This window comes from Augochlora pura, chromosome 2 (assembly GCF_028453695.1).
Source record: "Augochlora pura isolate Apur16 chromosome 2, APUR_v2.2.1, whole genome shotgun sequence".
In the NCBI taxonomy this organism is placed as follows: domain Eukaryota; kingdom Metazoa; phylum Arthropoda; class Insecta; order Hymenoptera; family Halictidae; genus Augochlora; species Augochlora pura.
Genome location: NC_135773.1, coordinates 25,367,961 through 25,389,768, shown reverse-complemented (window position 1 = coordinate 25,389,768; position 21,808 = coordinate 25,367,961). Strand labels below are relative to the sequence as shown.

The following is a 21,808-nucleotide window of genomic DNA, read 5'->3' as shown; positions in this document are numbered from 1 at the left end:
GCTATAAACAAGTTTTTACTTTCCTCCGAGCATAAACGCTCTTTTAGTTTAACGTTGTGGAAATAACTTCCTATTTAACGAGTCGGAGCTTGTCTAACTTTTGTAGAATTCCAAATTACAACGCGAAACTTAATTTATTTGTTAAGTTAAAATGATACAGAATGGATTAAGAGAGGTGGTACAAGCGATCATGGCGCGTTCCACCGTGGAAAAAATAGGCAAACGAACGGAATAACATTTTTCGGTTGAGGCTCTATTTATCAGAAAATTGAGTTTGAAATTTGGTCAAGTACAGGTGCACTCGGCTAACTTCTGCCTGAACTTGTTAGTGCAAATGTCGACGTTGTATCGTGGAATAAATAACAATTCTGGCATTTACAATAAATTATACAAAATTGTAATAAATAATAACTTATGATTTTAGCTCTTGTAAAATGATATATAAAAATATTAATTCGCGTGACGATAACTTACGTCCTTATACGATTCCTTTTCATTTCTAACAATGTCGCACGTTTTATGCGAAATTCTTCTGGATAGAAGAAATCTAGCTGTTACGGCTCCTTCCTTATGACAGATAGAACAGCTGTCCATCCCAATCCGTGTACCTACGTGTCATCAGCCTTGAGCGATTGTAGTAGGGTGAATAGCCATTATGACCAATAGCGTGCATTAGTTCCTGTCTCTCGAAAAACGGTATAAATGTGCAGAAAGCTGCTGATCAAAAAAAAAACGTAGAGTGTCACGAAATGGATGTTGGCAAGCAGTAGAGAAAGAATTTTCCGAACCAATCCATTCACAGCAATTTTTATATGACTTTGCATTGCATGTATCGAAAAAGTACCATAAATGAAGACTTTTACAAACAATCGATGAAAATGATACTTTCATACGCGACGGATACAAAAGCAATCGAAATAAATGTTTATGTAGTAACTCACGATGGACTCTATACTAATGTTTTTGTCCCGAGTTCAATACCCTTGCTAATTGCTAATTCTTATCTATAATATAGATTGGTCGTGCCGGTAAACCAGCCGAACCGTTGAAATGCACAAGAGCATATTAATATCCGCCCTATGGGGTTTCGGAGGAGGGGGATGAATGCCCTTTGTATTCCCAAGCCTGCTTAGATAAATAATTTACAGAGCAATTACCGCACACAACGCAATTGTTTCCTGATATTTATGGGTGACAAGACCGTAAACAAGCACTGCGATTGTTCGAAAGTATTCCACATATTTTGCAAATATGAAAACAAAAATCAGCTATTGTTTCGAAAAATATAAGGGCGTTGCGCTACCTCGAGACACGAACTTCAATTTTGCAAAATGGTTCGAGCACAGTAGAACCTCTATTGTCAGAACTTCCATATCAGTTTTTAAAATACCATAAAAGAAGAGTAGGAACAGACATTACAACTAGAAAACGATGTAAACGAAATATACGTTTTCGTTTGTTTGCGATGAATGTTATTCTGCGTTTACGCTAATTGATCGGAGATCTTGTAAAGTTTGGGAACAGGAGAGATGTTATCTTCTCTGGATATTCTATTATCCGAACGGTCCCATCTCCTTATCATTTCCGATAATAAAGGTTCCATTGTATACCGAAATTGAACACTGTGAACTTTAGTGTACGAAGAGGACGTATTTATGCAAGAGGAACCTTAGACATCGATTGCTGACTCGAGACTGCTGATGAGGTCAATGCCAGATCGACGAAACGAGTGACGATTAAAGTGGACTGCCTCCAAACTGTCACATGGTTTTATGTCATTGTATCGAAATTGTCGAAGACATGTAAAATGGGATTAATGTTTATTTCTTTTAAGTAAAATTTGCAATACGCGTTCGAAATTTGCGTAACGCCAGTGACATTAGCCAACATGCAAAGTTTATTCTATTTGCTGAAATTGAAATCCCATATTTTTTCAATCTATGATTGTTGCTGCTAAAGTTATTCGACCGGTTATTCGACTGTAAATATTTTTATTATTTAGTTTATTCTGTATTATTTTTACAATCTCACAAATGTGAGTAGATCAAATAGACCCGAAAAATGCGTGAAAACTTTGTCTTGAAAGTTTGCAATTATAAATAAGTAACAAAATGATATCGCAATCGATCGTATACATAGAAAAAGTAGGATTGTGCATAGTCAAAAGAGAGCAAATGTTTGCTAAAGTAAGACGTTCGTGTCGTTAAATATATAATATTTCCTTTGGGCGTTTGTGCCCTGAATCGACAGAACCGTTCAGATTCAGCTCACGAATATGTGCTAAAGACGATGACGGGGGAGGACAAAGACGTTGCTGATACGTGTGTCTACGACGTGTGTAAATAGTTGCACTCCATTTCGTCCTACACGCGGAAGAAGATGGAACGTCATCATCACGTCAGAAAATCATTTTCTTCGTACCTTTTCTGTTTAACTTCGTAAACTTATTCCAATGTACATTCTGAGAGACACGCTAGCCGCCGTCGCGTCGTATCTAGTATCATTTATAAACATACCATCGATCAGCGTAATCTTCTGAAGCAAACTCCGCTCAGCGTCCTCGGAAAGTGGATGTTTTTCACGACTTTGAGAGTAAGTAATGCTTAGGATGTTGTTCACCAGTTTCCCGTCATTGTTATTATTATGCTTGAAATATTAAGATACTGATTAAATTGAATTCAGGGTAGGCAGAAGTAATGTTGTATTCTTTTAGGTTGAATAAACATTATCTTGCTCATGGATGTGATTTATTATTGCGTAATGAATAATATAAAATAATAAACATATATTAGATGTAATAATATATGTAATATATAAAATATATATAATACATAATAATACATGTATAAAATATATAATAATATATAATCCTTTATCTAATTAATTTCATGAATATTTAGTGTATTTATTACGAAATTAATTTGTATTAAATGTTAGAAACAAGAGTTTCGTACAAGTACGAGAAAAACGACATTACTTATGGACATCCCTGATAATTTTCCGTTTTAGAAATGGATGCATTCTATTCGGTAGAATTTTATAACCGCGATGGTTATTAACGAAACAAACACTACCAGCGAACACGATAAATTAAAACTTTGAAGAGCAAAGTCAAAATGGGCGCGGGCACAAACAACAAAGGTTGAAAAACTCTTCGCCTGTTCTCCGCTATGCTCGTATAACTTGCAAACTTCAGCGATTTTACCCATTCGGATATTTTCGTCAAAGTTTTTAATTTAGATGCGCCTAGCGCAGGTGCGCGAAACGATACGCGATTCTACTGCACTTAATGTTTTGCCGTGGAAAGTGCGAGAGATCGAGAATAAGCGCGTGAAATACGATTCAAGAGATTATCCGAACCAGTGGTTCTTAATCTTTTTTGGAAACAGGCACTGTCAAAACATCCGTGTCCCGGCTCAGATGAAACTTTCCAAGTAATTCAAATATTTATTTAAGGGACGTACTGTGCCAATATTAATTTGTGATTCTTGTCAATGGAAGGTGTTAAGTTTAATATTTGTTAACTCTGCGTGCGCGTACTCGCCCTGAGAAATGACTAATCACTATTTGTTGTTCATATTAACGGTGTACATAATGGTTATATACAAATATGGTTGTGTACAAATATTATAATGTATAATAGTTATATTAACAGCTGATCTAACAGAATATTTTCGTTATGAACATTGCGTGACAAATGTTATAGAACATTCTTTCACAAGGGTAAAAGAAATCATTGCTATACAGTACTATCGACAATCTTAAATTTTTACAATGGACTGAATATTAGATTATTAGAAGATTATCGATAGTTACCGTGTTTCAAATTTTTAAAGAATTTTCACACACGCTTTATCCGACGAAATTAAAACAAAACTAGGTAACTCGATTTCTCCGATAATTAAAATGATGAAAACCGGGGTTTATCACAGCGTAAATAAAATTTCTTGATAAATGCGTCGAATGATGGATCGATGATCGCATTCGGTTTGTGACATTTTAACCATTAACCCGACGGGTGTAAATATCTGCAATTTAGTCATTTCAGCATTTTGTTCGACGGTATTTCGTGAAACGTACCTTTACTCGCGTAATTAAATTTCTGTAAAGAAACTGTGGAATTCGGTTCAATTGGGCGAGCATGCATCGGACTTCCCTTTTACAAATCCTCTGTCAATATTATGAGGTGCATGTTCGATTCGTAGCAGCACTTCATCATGATAAAATAATGCAATCATATTTTCCATATGTACTTTGCTGAGGTTTTTGCGATTTTTGATCAAATAATATTTTATCAATACTTATTACTTGTTACGTGCAAGATTATAATTACTTCATCTGTTTATTTTACTACGTTTATCTTATTATTATATTTTACTGCATTCGCTTGTTTATTTTGACGAATATCTAGAGATGTTCGATGAATAAATTGGGATGCGCCTGAAACCATGCATCATCGCTCGATTGGTTGGAAGCCATGTCAAAACGATATAATTGAAATTGTCGAAATTTCTTAGTAAATCAGACGGCGTTGATGGTCAGTTCATGAAAACAGAATATTCTGTCATTATATAATCGCTCTTGGCGAGCTCGCTGTAATTGTATCACCGATACGACTGTAATATGGTGCTAGTTGGCAATACGTGAAGGATAACAAGGTAGAAGCGAACCACCACCATCCAATGATCGTATTGACACAGTAATGCCCACTGCTCTCTATAATCATGTTATCAATTCAAATTGATGCGGATACGGGGGATAGAATTCTCTATTCAGGGTGTTCTGTAGTTCGCGGCTCAAATTTTCACATGTCACACCACATAATACCGGGGAGAACAAGAGCGTAACAGTAGTTGGAAGCAACGGGTTAGTTCGAGCGAAGGTGTGTCCGATAACACTGAACGTCGCTTAAATCTGTTCAAGCCTGAATGTACGTATACGTAGACCGAAGATGAATTCTTTCAAATGTAACTTGAACATTACATTAATATAATTTTCAAGTAATACGATTACACTTTTTAATATCATTATAGAATTTCTCCATTATCATACCGAACTGCACGAATATCTGCGATTCATAGCTATAACTTTGTAGAACATCAAGCTCGGACGTTTGAAATTATTTAATAATTTTAATAATTTTAATAAGTTTAGGTTAACACGATATTATCTCTAAACTCTTTAAGCAATTTATATTCAATCTAATTATGGACCATACATTATATTTCGCGTATTTAGTTTCACAGTTCGCGAATCTTGTAAAACTTTCCTTGTAACTTGAATTTCCAAGGTGGAAAACATTTGTGAAGCAGACTAAAAAATCTTTTGTGCGGCGTACGCGCCGACACTTGCGATCGCGAGAATCGCAATGCGTGTAGCTGATATATGATGACAAATTTATGTACCGAAAAATGCATTCTCTCAGTAGAGCAAGTATTTAATATGCGCTCGTACATTTCTCCTAGTAGACAGGTATAATATTGTGCAACGATTTGTGCGTGACTTTTTCAAAAATTATGCATGTCGACCTGAATCAGAATTTCAATAGAGTACGTACAGCGCGCAGCACTGCATTGTACAGTTATTATCGTACGAGTGAAACAAAGTGGCCAGAGGAAGGGAAAATTGTTAAGTATATCAGTTTACACGCATTTCTGCGTACAATAATATTCAAACTATTGCAATGTTACGTATCTTCTGATTCAAGAATAAAATCCATGAAATTAAACAAAATTAAATATTACACCAGACAAATTTGCAACGAAAGAAAATAAATATTTGCTTCTTTTTATATTTCACATTTACGATAATATTTTATACGAGAAAATCCTTTTTATGTTCTTTTTCATAAAGTTATAATAATTGAAAATATATCGCCAATTCTTTATCTACAATATATAAATCTTGAATTATTACTGACTTATTTACTAACAAATTTCAGTAAATAAAATTTGTTAAATCCTATAAGAAATGTTCCTTCTTATCGTCGATTGAACGATTTCTCAATATAAAAATAAATTAAAAACGTCGCGGACGTATTTTTGATTTGAAACATTTTCTTGAAATACACGAGCGAAGAAACGTGATAAGTAAATAGCAGGTATGTGCTCGGTTATTATTTCGTTTATCGCTGCTACTCCTGACCTGATTTTACGAGTTGCCTTCTAGGTCCGACGTTCGAACACTTCGCCGAGAAAGAACGTCCTTTTAAAGGATGAGGAGGAGAGGTGCATTTTAAGCCATTATCTCATCGCGCGTTCTACTTTCTCCTGCGGACAAATTTTTCCAGGCGAAAGCAGAAGTAGTTGTAAATTTTTCAAAAAGAAAACTTAGCTCACCTAGCAGAGCGTATTCGGTACCATTATGACTTAACTTTTACAGTTCGCGAGATGCTTGGGAGTTGTTCCCTCCCCCTCCCCCCGTTCTGCAAGTTTCTCACGCAGTCAAATCATTTTAAGGTAAATCCTCGCCTCCTTTCGACCTATTTTACCATTATTTTTATTCAAGCGTGAAATCTGACTTCGCGTCACATCTTTTTCCAGTTAAATTCTTCTTATCTCTTTCAATGATTGTCTTGTGTTTTTCTTTTAAATAGTTTCGCCCTACGTGTCAGGTATTATTTAACTTTTAAGATTAACTAAACATGACGAGTGTTTTATAGTAAACGTCTATTATGCAGTACATATTGTAATTGCAAAAAATTGTACCATACAGGAAAAATAAAAATTGTACTATATTAACTTTTGTGAAGGCATTTCTTATTTAAAATGTAGGTTAATAGATCTCTCTTTAAAAAAAAAATCAGTATAACTGTATCATACAACTCCATCGAAAAATTCTGTCTAAATTGAAATAACATCGATAAGTGAGAAAAAATTCAAGTGAGAAATTTCCCTCACCATACAAATTTCAATAGAAATAACATAGATTGTTTATGAGTTTACCGTCTGAATGCCAAGTAGTCGATCCTTGATTTTGCATAAGTGCACGACAAACGACCTAATTGAACTTCCCGCTCCATTACCGTGATACATCTCGCGAGGCCGCGCTGCAGTACTGTAGTTGACTAGTCCGAAGTACCTGAGCCGATCTATCGGAGCCAAGAATTGAAGATAACTTAACCGGAAGTGTGGCCGGTGGACCTCACGATGGGAAAACTATTCCCTAAATGGTAGCACGGGTAGGTTGGTAAAGTGGCTGCACGAGTGCCTGCCCAGTCCCCGGCGTTTTCAAGCACCGAGGGTATCCGATTCGCTCTGCGCCGCTCTGCTACTGATTGATGAGGTTAGACCATCGTACTGGTTAGCGGTAGCCCCATACCGCGAGTCAAGGTGCTTACACCTGTCGCGTGAGTCGCGGTTAATTGACTCGCACGTTGTCAAAGACGGCCTCGGTCGAGGAGACAGAGTTTTAGGGTGATCTGCTGCCGATTTGCGGGGGGGGGGGGGACACGTAGAGCCTCGCAAATCTCCGTCGCACGTTCTCACCCCTCGGACAACGCACGTTTCTAACAATTACACAATAGCCAACGATTAGGAACGTTTAAGCTCATATGTACCCATTTCTCTCGAGCATATGTTCAAAGGCTTTTGTTCTGAACTTCGTGATTTCCTCGCTACACCCAACTGAATAGCTACCAAATTAAATTAGTCGCCAGTTTCCGAAGCAATCGCCAGAGGTTAAATGAAACTGTATTTCTTTCTCTATTCATTTTAAGAAGTTGGAACTGCGTTATACTTAACTAATTGTTTATCGTAAACTCTGCGATAATATCGTTTTTACGCGCACACTTTCCTTGTCCGCAATGGCTTTATAAATGTTGAAACATCACGGTTTTGTAACAAATTTTACGCTACTCTTTATACCGAAGTCTCCCCCACCTCCCCATACATATACACATTATACATAGCGTTTATGGTATAGGATAATATGGAATTGTATTCGTCGCCAGTAGAAGACGTTAGATTTTTCTAATATTATAATATTTCGCATTAGGCACGCATTTCATATTTGGATAATTCATCGTGCCGTTAAATTTTTCGAAAGTTTTTACTGTTTTATATTCCGCTCTCTCTCCTTATTATCATAAATGCATAAATGCATATGACACGAAAAATGTGACGAGTAATAGTGAATACTGATTATCCGGTGGACCGATAGACGGTACAGAGTGTGTCACGTATTCCACATTGAGCGAAAATAGATATTTTCAAACGCGTATTTATTTCGTTCGAACCTTCGTAAATCGAAGTCAGAGTCTTAGGAGAATCTCTTTGGAAATATCGTCATTGAAGTTTCCATCCATTCACGACGTAATACGTTTACGAAAGCAGTGATAAATATTTTTGAATGTTTAAAATGATGCATGGCCGGGCGAGATTTAAATACAGTCCCGCGTACATATATTATTTTTAACAATAATCCTTGTAAAAATATGAACCTTCTTATGACGGAGCTTCTTGACACTTGTGTACATTGTATATTATTTGTGATATATAGAATTGTTCACGTTACTTAACAATTTTATTAATTTAGTTTTTAAAATACTCCTTCAGATAGTTACTTATACATGTCGAATAGACAAAAATGTAGTAATTATAACAAAAGGATTCATTTGGAATAACGAGAATTCCGTGAATTATTTTAATTAATTTTCGAGTAAGTTAATCTAATTATAGTTTAAAATTAATCTATGGTTCCGCATTCGCATGGACGGATTCTAATTCGATACCGTGGAGGTTTTACCTAGTACCTAATCAGCGGTTGCTGCACTGACATGGTGTTTTCCGGCTGGGCGCACACCAGCGACGCAGACAAAAACCGTGAACGCATTTGGTAAAAAAGTCTACAAAAGTCGTACACTCTCGAGATGCGACGACACGAGAATTTGGAAGTTAGTCGAAATCAGCTGTGTATTATAAGGTATAATATAAGTATATATATCATAAACTATACAAGTTCGTTCTACACATTTTTAAAAGTTAGCTTACCATTCTAAGCTAATTGTGGGCGAACTGAACGATCCGTAGATTTGTTGATACTCTCTTCGGCGGGGTTTGATTTTCGGTGGCGAGTGCATATGCACCCACGTTTCCTGCGGAGGGAGGTGGAAACGGTAGTCGAGCGTCAACGACCGAACTCATCCTCTTGGGTCATTGGGGGAGAAGACCTGCCGCGCCGTGACTTTTCTCCACCCTCAACTTTTCGTACGCGATAAGAAACTGTGAATCGTATTCCTCCGTCGCTATATATAGCAGCCTTGATTGTGAAGAAAAATTGTCAGCTGTATGGAAGTGTGTACGAGAGACTGGAGCTCAGGTGTGCTTGGTACAAACCTTCCAAGCGGCTGCTAAAAAATTCATCTTATGACGGAACGGTAGAGTAGCAGCTAAGTAAGTGTATCCTACTTTAACCTTTACCTTAGAGGTTTTGCCACTTACAAGCAAACACAGCGAAGCGGTATAATGAAACTTTCGGGGGAAGTAATTCTCGTAAAAACGCTTCAGACATACGCTCTTTTATCGATCCTTTTTCGTATCGAAGGACTAAAGAAACAACTCTTCATGTTTCAAGTGAGAAACATATTTAATATCATCGACGCTATTACGTTATTTACATGCAACCCTATTTTTCAAATAAGCTAGTACATTTTAGATAGCTTCATCTATTCCTATAGAACATTAAAAATTACGCTTCCCTTGTAATTTTATAATTAATTAATCACTCATAAATTATATTTGAATATGATAAGATGTATAAAAATACAGTTGAATGAAATTCTCGGATCAGTTGTTAATATTTGCCGATTTACTTCGCTAATGAATTCGTCAATCTATTTTTTGCTTGGACTATAATTACGCAGAAACGACATAAAAGTAATCGGGCGACACAATCGATGAATTAACGGGGCTGCTTCGGAGTAGTCTCCGCGGTAGATGATATCTTTAATTCGTTCAGCAAAATATTTCACCTTCCTTCCGAATAATGAGGAAACCAACGTCGAAAGCGATAATCACTTTATAATCAGATAGTGGACAAAATAGGGAAATTGCTGAATAAAGGGACTCCTTCAACTTCTCTGACGCCTTTAAAATGTTTCTGAAAGCATTATTGCGGGGTTGAAAAGAGAATTTTAGAAAAGTGAAATGAAACAAAATGAATGTCCGGAGGCGACTCGCGGAAGAACGGCCCCCTTTTAATTATAACGAAACCTACGACCGCCAAGATTCGTTCCCGCTCGTTAACTACGTACGTCCTCGTTATTCAACCCTTGCCATCGATTTTTCTTCGCCCGTGTATACTGAGTATCGTAACCGGTTCGGAATTCTCAATTTTCATATCTTCATTTTAAACGATTCAACATTGTGAATTTATCATTCAGATATTTATGAAAGATCTTTTACAACCCGTAGCAATTAAAGCGTCGGCCATTTGTGTAAAGAAGATTTTGCAAATTTTTGTTCACCAAGTATGCTAATTATAAAATGTATTTGTCTACTGCGCTATAAAAATACTAATATAAACATATAATATAATAATATAATATAACATGTAATATAAACATTTTTGTAAAAATTAGTCGCGTTTTACATTAAATCTACTGCCGCGATCGATATGGAATACATTCTTTCACGCGAGAATTATTCATTATGTAACGATTTTAGTATTTCTTAACATTATTTTTACTAACTACATTACTACAAAATTGTATCACAATTTCCTTGTAGTGAAATGTTAATTAATGGCTGGCTTCTTCGAAAATGTTCACGAAAGCATCCTATTCTTTCAATTAGGAATGAAACGGCAATGTCGCAGTGAAATTTCACACCCGGCAGACTTTTTGCAGAGCTATTACAATAAAATTACAGTAACGTCCGGCGACCGCTGCGCATAACAATTAATTTTGACAATAAAAATATTCTAAGCACGTAGTATATGTACGCGACCCAAGCAGCCGTAGCAGTTGAACACGTGGCTCAATTAATTCCTTGTAGTAGCAGCAGTTGCACGGCACTTTGTAAACCCGTTAAAATAACTCGATTTACTACTTACGTTTGTACTTTGGTATTATTTCGTTGCAGACACAATCTTAGAAACGAGTATCGTTGAAAGCTTGTCTATTTGTCTAAGCTTAACAATTTAATTATATATGCTATTAAATATTGATGTATACGAATACATAAATATAAGGTGTTCAGTGTATTTAAGGTCAATAAATTGAAGAGATTGTGCGAAACACAGTCTCATAATACAGTACACTATACCGTTCCAACGAATGCCACAAAAAACTTCAAATAGAGAAACACAGAGTAAATTAGTGACCCCTTCGGGGCATCATTAAAAAGTCTTTGCTCTCTTTACGGAAGATTATTTCTAGCACGTTATTATTTCGAAATAATACGTTCGACATCGGTTGCCAAGATCTCGTTGGACGCTTTTCAAACAAGAGACGATGTAAATACATAAAATAATAAAAATCATTGCAAATAAATGAACTTCTCGTGGTACGACTCCGGGTAAACTTCTTTAAAAGAACGTAGCGAATTTTTTTTCCGATAGACATAAAATTCCGCGAGTAACACGATATATCGACAACTGTCCGTCAAGCTCAGCTCCGCAAATATTTTCACGTCGCAAACAATTTTCCGTTTCAGGTGTCCCCACTGAAACATAAGAAGCCGTGCCTTGACGTCATGCGCCACTCAAACCGCCAGCATTATTGTCACAATCGCCTGCCCGATCGTCCGGAAACAGAGAATCCTTGAGCGTTCGCGCGACGCGCGACGGTCGACGGGAAAGTGATCACGGAAAAGCATCCCGGGGTCTGTGACAATGACGAGGACCGTGGCGATAGTACCGAATTATGAAAAAGCGAGACCAGCAAGACCGATGGTATAGCAGGGATGAAAATCTATCGAGGAACACATGCGTCAGACCAGCCTCGCACGAGACAGGAGCGTCTCGTCTGGGCTTGGAGATTGAAAGTAATTTTAAATATTAGAAACGACACTCAAAGGGAAAATGGAGCACAAGCAGACGATCATGCTCGCACCTGCTCTGAGCAACAGCAGCTGCTGGCGGAGAGACACGTCCGAGCCCGCTTGGACCGCGCCAGGATTAGGGGAACTGCTGCGAGCTACGTTAATACTTTCCCTGAGCCTCGGCATCCTTTGCGCAAACCTCCTGGTGATTTGCGTCATTAACAGCAGACGATACAGCAAATATATTCATGCACAGGTTAGTGAGTTAAAGAGACGTTTCTTCGAATACTTACAGCTCGATATCTCGAAAACATACTTCCAATTTTGTATGTTTCGTGACGCTGGAACTGCTTCCAGACTCCAGACATGCAGCTAAAATTTTAACCCTTTGCACTCGAAGATATTTTGTATTCCATTTTACAGAAACCATATAGAAAATTTAAAAAATAAAAATTAAACTCGAAGACGTGGAAGATAATCGATTTTGATTGAAATTGACGCGCCTCGTAAACCTAGTGTTAAATGCGTATGTCTGAAAACAACTTTCGTCGATCTAGCAAATATAATATATATAATATTTCTAAACTAACCCCCTCAATTATTCGAAACTCTACGGACTCGATTAAGAAAACAATGAAGCGAGAAATCGAAGGTTGTTTTCGTTTCGAGTGAATATTAGCTTCAGAAAATTCAATCCCGTCTACAGAACGCAAGAAATATTTGCCGCGGTTCGCTGACTTCGTACAGGGAAGGCTTTTCCTTTACAATAGCCTAGAAAAAGTTGATGTACGATTTTTCGTCGTCGTTTTATCGCACTTTGAATGAAAAGTGTGCCGCCGACGTTGGATAAACTCGCGGTACGCCGCGACGAGGTTGTAAACGTCTCACGGGAATAGTATATGTTTATTCTACTTATTCTGATACGTAGACTCTGAATCTCACGGTTGCTCCTTCTATTCCAATTACGAACCACAAAGTGGCATATCCTGAATCGTTAAATTAAAAAAAAATATACAATGATTATCGATTACATTAAGTTATAGATTATTTTCTAAAAATCAAAATAAAGTAGAAGTTTCATTTTATAACTAAAAAATATCTTGCGATAAAAGCATAATGAGAATAACACAAAATTATAATAATATACACATTTTTATATAATTCTTATATCTATCATAAATACATAAACATAAACATCGTAGTTTACGAGTTAGTTGAGCAGTTTTGATTCGAAGTATATTCTTTTTTATACATTTTTCATCAACTTTCCGATTTTTGTTTGAAACTTGCAAACAAGCAAAACACGTGGACAAATTGAAATTTGAGTTCGGTTGGCCATATGTGTGACAATCTATCAATCTAAGTGTGCGCGTGGCAGTTCGGTCGGGATCCGTCCAGTGATTGAGGACGGACGCTAGATTTACCATGCAGGATGCATATTTACGGATGTAATCGAAACTATGACCACCCGGCGGCTTTACCATACCGTTCGGAATGATTGATCTAGGTCACGGGTTCCGAATGGGGTCGATGATCCTGTACAAGGGGTCAACCAACGCTCGGCGAACCTTTTAGGATCGTTTCAGGGTTGATAAATTATTGTTTACGGACCAAGCTAATCTCAAACTGCCGAAAATACAATTCTCTGAGCACCGAACACAAACTAAACCCACTGCTCAAGGATAACAGAAACAGCAACAAAGTCGAGGACCTATTAAAATTTCTGAGAGAAACTGGTTTAATAAACAAAATATAAGGTCTAAAACTAGAAGGTCGCTAATAGCCTTTAATTAACGTTTAAAACCCAGTTCAATTTATTTAAGAAAACAAGAATTGTATAAATTGACATTTAGAGTAGATGTTTTTGTCTACTTACAACATTAAATCTTTTATTTTATCAAGTTTACTATATTCGCCTAACGATGAATTGTTTAAATAAAATAAACAACAGCTTGACTTCCACGTAGTAGTTCCAAACGTGTTGAAGCAGTGGTTATTTTTACAGAGATCTGTACGTTGAGGATTACACTCGCGTAGCAAATTGTTGCCCATTTCGGACAAATTAAGAACTAGCATTTGCAAGCTACGAAAATGAACGGGCGTCAGGTTGTACGATTAAACCTGTCCGCTCATGAAAGTCGACGAGGACATATCAAAACTCAACCGACGGGATTTCAAGCACAGACGGCGAATGTCATTTCCAAAACACAATTTTGATCCTGAAAAGTGGCCCACTCGTACGTCGGGTTTATCCTGTCTGCATATATCTATCTATTAATACACGCACACGTAGATTGATTAGCACACGCAATAGAAAACGACGCAGCCTTCGTGTTATGTGTTTCTTATTACAATATAAATATTACAAGCCAAAGCAATTCAAAACGTTGAATTACATGATATATCTAAAGTCACGTGTAGTTTAATTTATTTAATAATTAATTTATTCTAGCGCAACTTTTTGAGAAATGTACGTTTCTCTGAAGGAAACGAATCGGAAAATGGTATTAGTGAAATTAACAAGAGGAGAAACAGTTCTATCGAATGAAAATTATAGACCTTCGCAAACGGCTACAAATCTTTGTAAAATAAAAGAAAATATAATAACGCTACGAACTTTCTTCTGAACTCAATAAAATCTGGGCTTAGATTTGGATTACATCCGGATATTATTTCAGAATATTGAGCCTGACAACATACTTCAACTTCAACGCGATAAAAAAACGAAACATGCTCTTATTCTGAAGATTTGCCAAAAGTTGTTTCTCCGTACTTTCCCGTGGAAGATCCTGTCAGAACGAAGTGTACTCGGTACCCAACTTTAACAATGGTTCTTCCTGAACCATTTCAGAAACTAGCGAACAATTATATTACGTGTTTGTATCACGCCTAGGAAAAAGTTATTCAAAATAATTATTACGGCAGCATATTTAAAGATCATCGAAATCAATATTCAAATTTTTATTTAAATGCCTAGTCCTAGTTTCAATGGAAAAGTAGTTTTTATTTTGAGCACGTGCGAATTGAATGGCAGTAAAGCCATTATTTTGTTAGCAATTATGCAACGTTCATTGCGCCGCCACTCGGTTGGCAATGGTACGTGCAAACGGTCCGTAACCTGGGAAACAGTCTACATACATATATGGTTCTAGTCGATTTATAGAACGTGTCGGTGTGGGTAAAGAAAACATCAGCGCGTTAAGTAGGCTTTAGATACAGCAACCTCAGCTATTTGTTCCGTCCGACTAATCCAACCCTGTTCCACTTAAATAGTCATTATGTGCGTTTATTCACAGCTGCTCGACCAACTTGTTGAACAAGCCATAGATTATGGTGCAACCGAAAATTTATGTGTTGCAATTTAGTCGAAAAACGGTAACAAATAATTCGAACAGATTTGTTAGCATTCTGGAGCTCTAGAATGTATTTTATTTTCATAAAATAGCGACCATTCGTTCCATTCGTGCATCGTATATGTTATTGCAAATTTCCATTAGCATGAATTATTCGAGAAAAGATTGCAACAAGTGGTTAGTTATCGGAACGAACCAAACGAATCCCCGTGGTCTTATAAAATTCTAATTATAACCTAAAAATTGCGATCAAAATGATTGTAATAGTCAGCCTCACGCTGTAAACATTGGGTCAAGATATGAATAATTTCTATTTCAGTACATCAATTTCACTTGTTCATAATTTCATATGTTAAAGAAAAATAATTATAATTTAATCGTAAATAGTGGATTTAACGTGACATGCATTATTTATGATAGAATTTAGTAATTGTCGAGTGGTAGTCGCGGCACTGCTGTCACCCGTTCGTCTTCCCCATCAACGAATTTTCAATTTCAATTTTTCTTCGCTCTTCCACGGTAAACATTCGACGATCAAGCCCGCGTTACCGTATCTCAGCAATGTCCCTCGTACCTTCGTCGCGTTTCTTCAGGATCTCTTTTTTTTCTTCCACTCCGTGACTTTTCTCAACTTTCTCCATAACACTTCCCCCCTTTCCCATGTTTCTCCCCCAAGACTCGTGCGAGCCACGCAAACTTCGGTGTACGTTTATCGACCAAACCTTTAGCAACCCCGGTACTTTCACTCTTTATGGCTTTACCACTTTCCCCGAGGTTCCTTTGCACGGTCTTCCTTTCGTTTTCTTCGTCAGCAATTTCATTTTATTGCATTTGCTTCTCACACTCTTTCGCACTCTCCAACCCACCGTTCGGGTTTCTTGTCAATTTAACACGTTCTTCGCTGCTTTATCAGGAGCTGTCCGTTTCACACCATTTGGCCGGATTGCTGTATGCACGAGTGTTCGTGCACAGTGAAATGCCACGATTATCAAGTTTGCTTATCCAGTAAGAAATGACGGTGCCTTGTCGAAAAATTTCTTTGAACAGCTGAAAATTTGTTCGGATTTTATTTGTAATGCTACTTAAACATTTTTGGAGCCTAAAAACTTCATTCAACTATTTAGTATTCTTGTTTTCTTAAAGTCTCAAATATGCCTGGAACAATAATTTCGCAGAATGGTTATTATAAATTTTGATCCGTCGCATTTGTACTTTCAAATCTTTCGCTACTTTCATTTTGAAACTAAAATGACATTTTTGTTTCCTTCAACTTTTTAATTTAAATTTGCACATATTTCATCATCGTCTATAATAAAACTGACGCGTCTAGAAGGTCCGCATTGAAAGATCTGTTAGACAAATTGCCACATAAAATTATAAATAATCCTGACCGTACTCGGTTCCAGTTTCGTCGAAACGGTCCGCCGTGGAGCATTGAACATCGCGTTTATCAAACGAAACTTGTTATCCATTATCGATATCGAGTTTTCTTTCTTTATCGACGGGTCTATCCGAGAGTGCATCACAGTCAAAGGGTTAATTGAGTCCTTAATAAGACTTTAATTACTTTCACGAAGGTCCCGGGAAGCGTGAGCTAATCGTATTCGTACACGGTTCATATTCAGGGAAGTCCGACTCTAAACTCGTTTCACAAGACAAATAACATGCCACCAATGTTATCTAAATGATCAACAGGTTCTCTTCACCTTTATTGCAGCCGAGATATTTGCTGACAAGTCTGGCAAGTAATGACTTGGCCATTGGACTGCTGGTTACTCCTTTCGGTTTCCTGCCAGCTGTTTACGGATGCTGGCCCTACGGTGAAGTTGTCTGCCAAATTCAGGTAACATTGCATACAGTAATCATTTCTTACACGTATCTCCATGTGTTTCATATACTGTTCCATTATCCGCGTTTTCTGTGTTGGTTTTCAATAACTCAGAAGTACGATTTCAGAACGATTATATTCACATATTGTTTTTATTATCGTGAGTTAGTAAAATCTCTAAATAAGGTCTATACAATTGTACATAACATGTATAGTTTCTAATGGATAACATTTTTAAATTGCACAATTAGTAGATTTAGTCTACATTTCACGTTATCATTATAAAATCGCATTTACAAATATATGGATTATATAAACAATTTATGTGAAATATATGTGATCGTTAAAATGAATCACATTGAATTTTTATTAGAGGCAACGAGTTATACATTTTCATGATAAATATTGATTACAATTAAATGTAGAATATAAAAATAACGGTATGAAACGAAAGGATAAATCAATATTGGCAATGCATTGTTTTTCTTCTAACGCTGCTTGATACACAGTTACCGCACAAATCAACAGAGCGCAGTAATACTTTTTCCATCCGCTGTACCTGTCTCGCACAATACGGTGTGTATGCGACGTTCAGCTTTAATACTAGCTGCTATCGACTGCGGCCAGAACTTTCCAGTAGACCTAATAGTTAATACCGAGAGAGTTATACGTATTTGGCGGAAGTGTTGTTGATAACAGAGACTCGCCGGGACACGCTAGAGTGCACTGGGGGCTGTACTCGAATTTGTAATGAGTGATTCTCACGAGGTCGTTCGATCTCGGTTTAAGCCAAACTGACGAGAGCCGTCTCTGCTAATGACAATGTATCTGTCTGTGGGATAACTTGCCATCCTCGAACGCCTGCCTACAACCGCAACCGTGGATAGACCGGCGGAATCTCCACGGCGAATGCTTTGATTCCTTTTAGATAGTCTCATTTAATATCATTTCCTTATCTCTAATTATGTACAATTGTCAAGTCTATTTATCGTATTTTTTTACTTCCATTTATTGTCTTTCTGCAATGAATCATTTTTAGTTGACGAAGGAAACTTTTCTTTATAATTTTTGTATAGTGCCCAATTGTCACTAAATAAACAATTTAGTCTTCTTCTATTTTCCAGAAAATATTGAACAGGAAAGATTAATCTATTTTCCAGTTACCGAGAATTTAAGCATACACATGAATATTTGCGCGTAAACGCCTTCGGTATATTAATTGTTAATTCTGCACCATTTTAACATCCACGATGGACAAACGCGTTTTACCGAGTCTAGGCTTTCTTATCGCGACTGGACAAAGGTTACTGTCTGTCCGATTCGCCGAGAAAATGGCCCCGAAAGGTCCGAGAATTATAAATTACCTCGCAACATGATACAGTAAGTTCGTTTGTGTCGAAAATCCTCGGTTAAAGTCTTTCGTGACTGTCTCAAGGATCGTTTGAAACGAGGTCAGGTCGATCCTGGCCTCTCTAGATTATCAGGGCTTTTTCCTGGCTGTACGCCAACGGTTACCATGGCGACCATCTTAAGCGTATAATACTATCCTCGAACCTTTCTTAGCTCGCACTTCCTTTTTTCGCGTGCGCTATTTCTAATATACGAGCGACACGGATTTATCGAAAATCATGTTGTCGCCTTTGGCGTACCGCATTTGATTTGGGACTACCCACTTCACTCAAGAGGGGTTGGGGATGCTCTTTTCTCTCCTACTTCCTGCTCTCTATAGCGGCTTAACACGGAGAAGAAAAAAACAGCTACTCGCGAAGAACTCGGGGGAAAAGATATTATAGAGCAACGATTTAACCCCTCGTCATGCTTTCACGAGTCTGACACGGGAATGAGGTTTCTAATAATACCCTGTTAATAACCCCTAATGTCTTCTTACGAATGTTTAAACATTTAAGTAAACGAAACATACGAGAAATATAAATTGCTGTGAATTGTTGGTTGCTTCGACGAAATTGATACAGAAAATTTATTTGTATTAAATTAAATTTATTTGCCAGGATTTCGCGACAGTTATAGTTACATCCATGAAAGTCGTCAAATTATTAATTTTCATTTACGGCTGTTTATATCTATTATTTTGAGGTTAATCCTTCGTTTGGATTTAATACAAATAGCAAATAATGTAAAATGGGTGTTAAAAAATAAGAATTTAAATAGAATGTTTATAGTTTTATTCAAAAAAAAAAATTATACAAGTTTCATGTGTTGGTATATGTTTTCCGAATTTGTTTCATTTTATTGTAAGAAAAATATGGCGGAGAGAAAGTTAGAAACGCTAGATTTTTATATCGCGGAAAGATGATTGAAATGTTAATTTTTTTGCCGCAGAAAACAATTATTTCAAAATAACTGCAGTATTGGAGGAGAAAAAAAGATTTCCCCTCGGTTACTTCATTTGCATACATCGATAATTGTTCATTGGCAGCACCTGCGTATATTCCGCTGTTCGTTCTTCTACGTTTGAATTCCATAATCACTTTTATCGTCCGACTTCATCTAATTGCTAACTGAAAAAGTAATTAATCCTTCGGCATATTTAACTGCGAACGCTTTTCATCGGAGAATGTTTTCGCTCTTATCAGTTTTGTTTGCTTCCCATTTTTCTATGTAAACTTCCGGCCTCGGTTATTTATGGCCTGTAATCATTGGCAGTTTCTTTAGCAGTTTTACGACTTCCAAAAGTTAAAGTCTCCGGCAATTCTTTGAAAGTTTTTACACTTGCTTCCGTGCCACCTTCCAATTCATGCTACCATTTGCTTTGCAAATGATCGCGACCGGACATTTTTTTGCTAGATTATTCTTCTTGAAAGTTTCCAAGATGAATTTGGTATATTTGCTCTCGTTTATAAATTACAGTTACCTTTATTTCTTTAAATAATTAGGAGATAAATTATATTTACTAAATAAAATTCATTATTATCTTTGTTAAACTTATAGTTATTATGAAATAAGAATTCTTTTAATTTTTTTTAATTGTTCTAGCCACCAGCTTTTGACATAAACAACTAAAATCCAGAGCTTATTAATGACGGTTTATTCAACGTTGTTCCATGTGACCTAACCTGACAAATGTTACGATAACTGTCACATTAGTGTCCATAAAAATGTCCATAATTATCACAGGAATTGCTTTTGCAATCATCCCATCCTTCGCAGATCCAATTCAAGTTTGGCACGCAATCAACATTAATTTCCAAGTTAAAAATCGCAGGAGTTTAAGCATTTAAAAATTGTTTTGTTTCAGGCACTCCTTAGAGGAGCCTTGACTCAACAAAGTGCCGTTATTCTCGTCTGCATGGCAATTGATCGTTACGTTTGTATGCTGCATCCTCACCATTATCATAAGCACGCATCTAAAAAGGTATGTTAAACAATTGAATTGCGCTTTACGCGCCGCATATTCCACATACATATACATACACTGCATTCGTTTCACGCGTATCTTTCGCGCAAGCTTTCACGCATACTAAAATAACTTTAACACTTTATTAATTATCATGCGTTGTCATTTAGTCATATTCCTAGATCTTATAACAGAATTATAATATCGGTTTGGGAAATAAGTTCCTAGCGTTTTTATGTTTTCATTTATTTCACAACTGTTATTTTAGATCCTTCGTCTCTGTTATTTTACTGAAAAGAGTTCGCAGAATACTATTATTCAAGTTAAAACTAGATACTTATTATACTTAAAACGTTGACGACGGCCTGACCCACTCGGTGGGTCATACTACAAAATAGGTTTGATCTGAACATTATAAACAGATATTCAATAGGAAAAACACAGAAATTCAATGTTATAAACTTAACACAATTATTTAATTTTTGGTAAATTTCGGGCGCCGACTCGCAGAGAAAATCGTGAATATGGGCGCCGGTGTCAACGTGTTAAAGCAGAAAAGATATCGTCAAGCTTGAAAATATGCGATCCTTTATATGTTTATAAAATCGGTGGAAAATAGAGTTGAAAGTGTAGCGATAAAACGAGTACAACCGGTGACTAAATGACCATTAGCATCGCGAACTGTGCAGCGGGCGAAAGCGTACGTTTTTCTGAGGGTTAATGTGAAATCGAACGCGAAGTGTTGCGCGAAAAAGGCAACGTCGATAGCCGCTGGGTCTGTGACCCGATTCGCGGGGGTGGGATGCTCGATGTATGCGTCTGTCAGCGAGGTGTGAGTGCGGAACAAGCGTTTGGAAGTTCGGCAGGTGGGCCAATTAGACAATCGCTCCCGTAGCCGTCGCTCGAGTTGGTTGGACTGCTATGAGAGTGTGCGGGACGACAGAGAGACACGGGGTAGTTAGGGTGCAAGACGCGGATGGTCGAGGGAAAAGCGACGGGTGGTTTTGAGATTCGCGCGAGAAAGGGCCACAAAGGGGAAAACACGAAGCGGTAATTGGGTTAACAATTAAACGTGCTCCCGAAAATCATGGTAATATCGGATAAACACATTCAAATGCCACTGTCACGAGTTTCTCTGTTTTACCAATGTGTTCTGTTTTGTTATAATCTTTTCAAATTCGGTATAGCAAGATGTTTACAAAAGTTTTATCAAAGACATTTTATATCTAAGATTGTCTTGAGCTACGAGATAAAAATATTGTTCAGTGGATATTTTCTGTCTAGCTTGAAA

The 21,808-nt window shown here is 37.0% G+C and overlaps 1 protein-coding gene across 1 annotated transcript in view; it reads left to right on the top strand.

The window, feature by feature from the left end:
* Positions 1-21,808, top strand: part of LOC144474669 (trace amine-associated receptor 8c) — a 60,944-nt gene that overhangs the window by 16,692 nt on the left and 22,444 nt on the right. The window contains exons 2-4 of the mRNA XM_078189792.1: positions 11,655-12,237; positions 17,052-17,177; positions 20,419-20,535. Of these exons, the coding sequence (XP_078045918.1) occupies positions 12,022-12,237; positions 17,052-17,177; positions 20,419-20,535 (459 nt within the window). The 5' untranslated portion in view covers positions 11,655-12,021. The remainder of the gene's footprint in view (positions 1-11,654; positions 12,238-17,051; positions 17,178-20,418; positions 20,536-21,808) is intronic.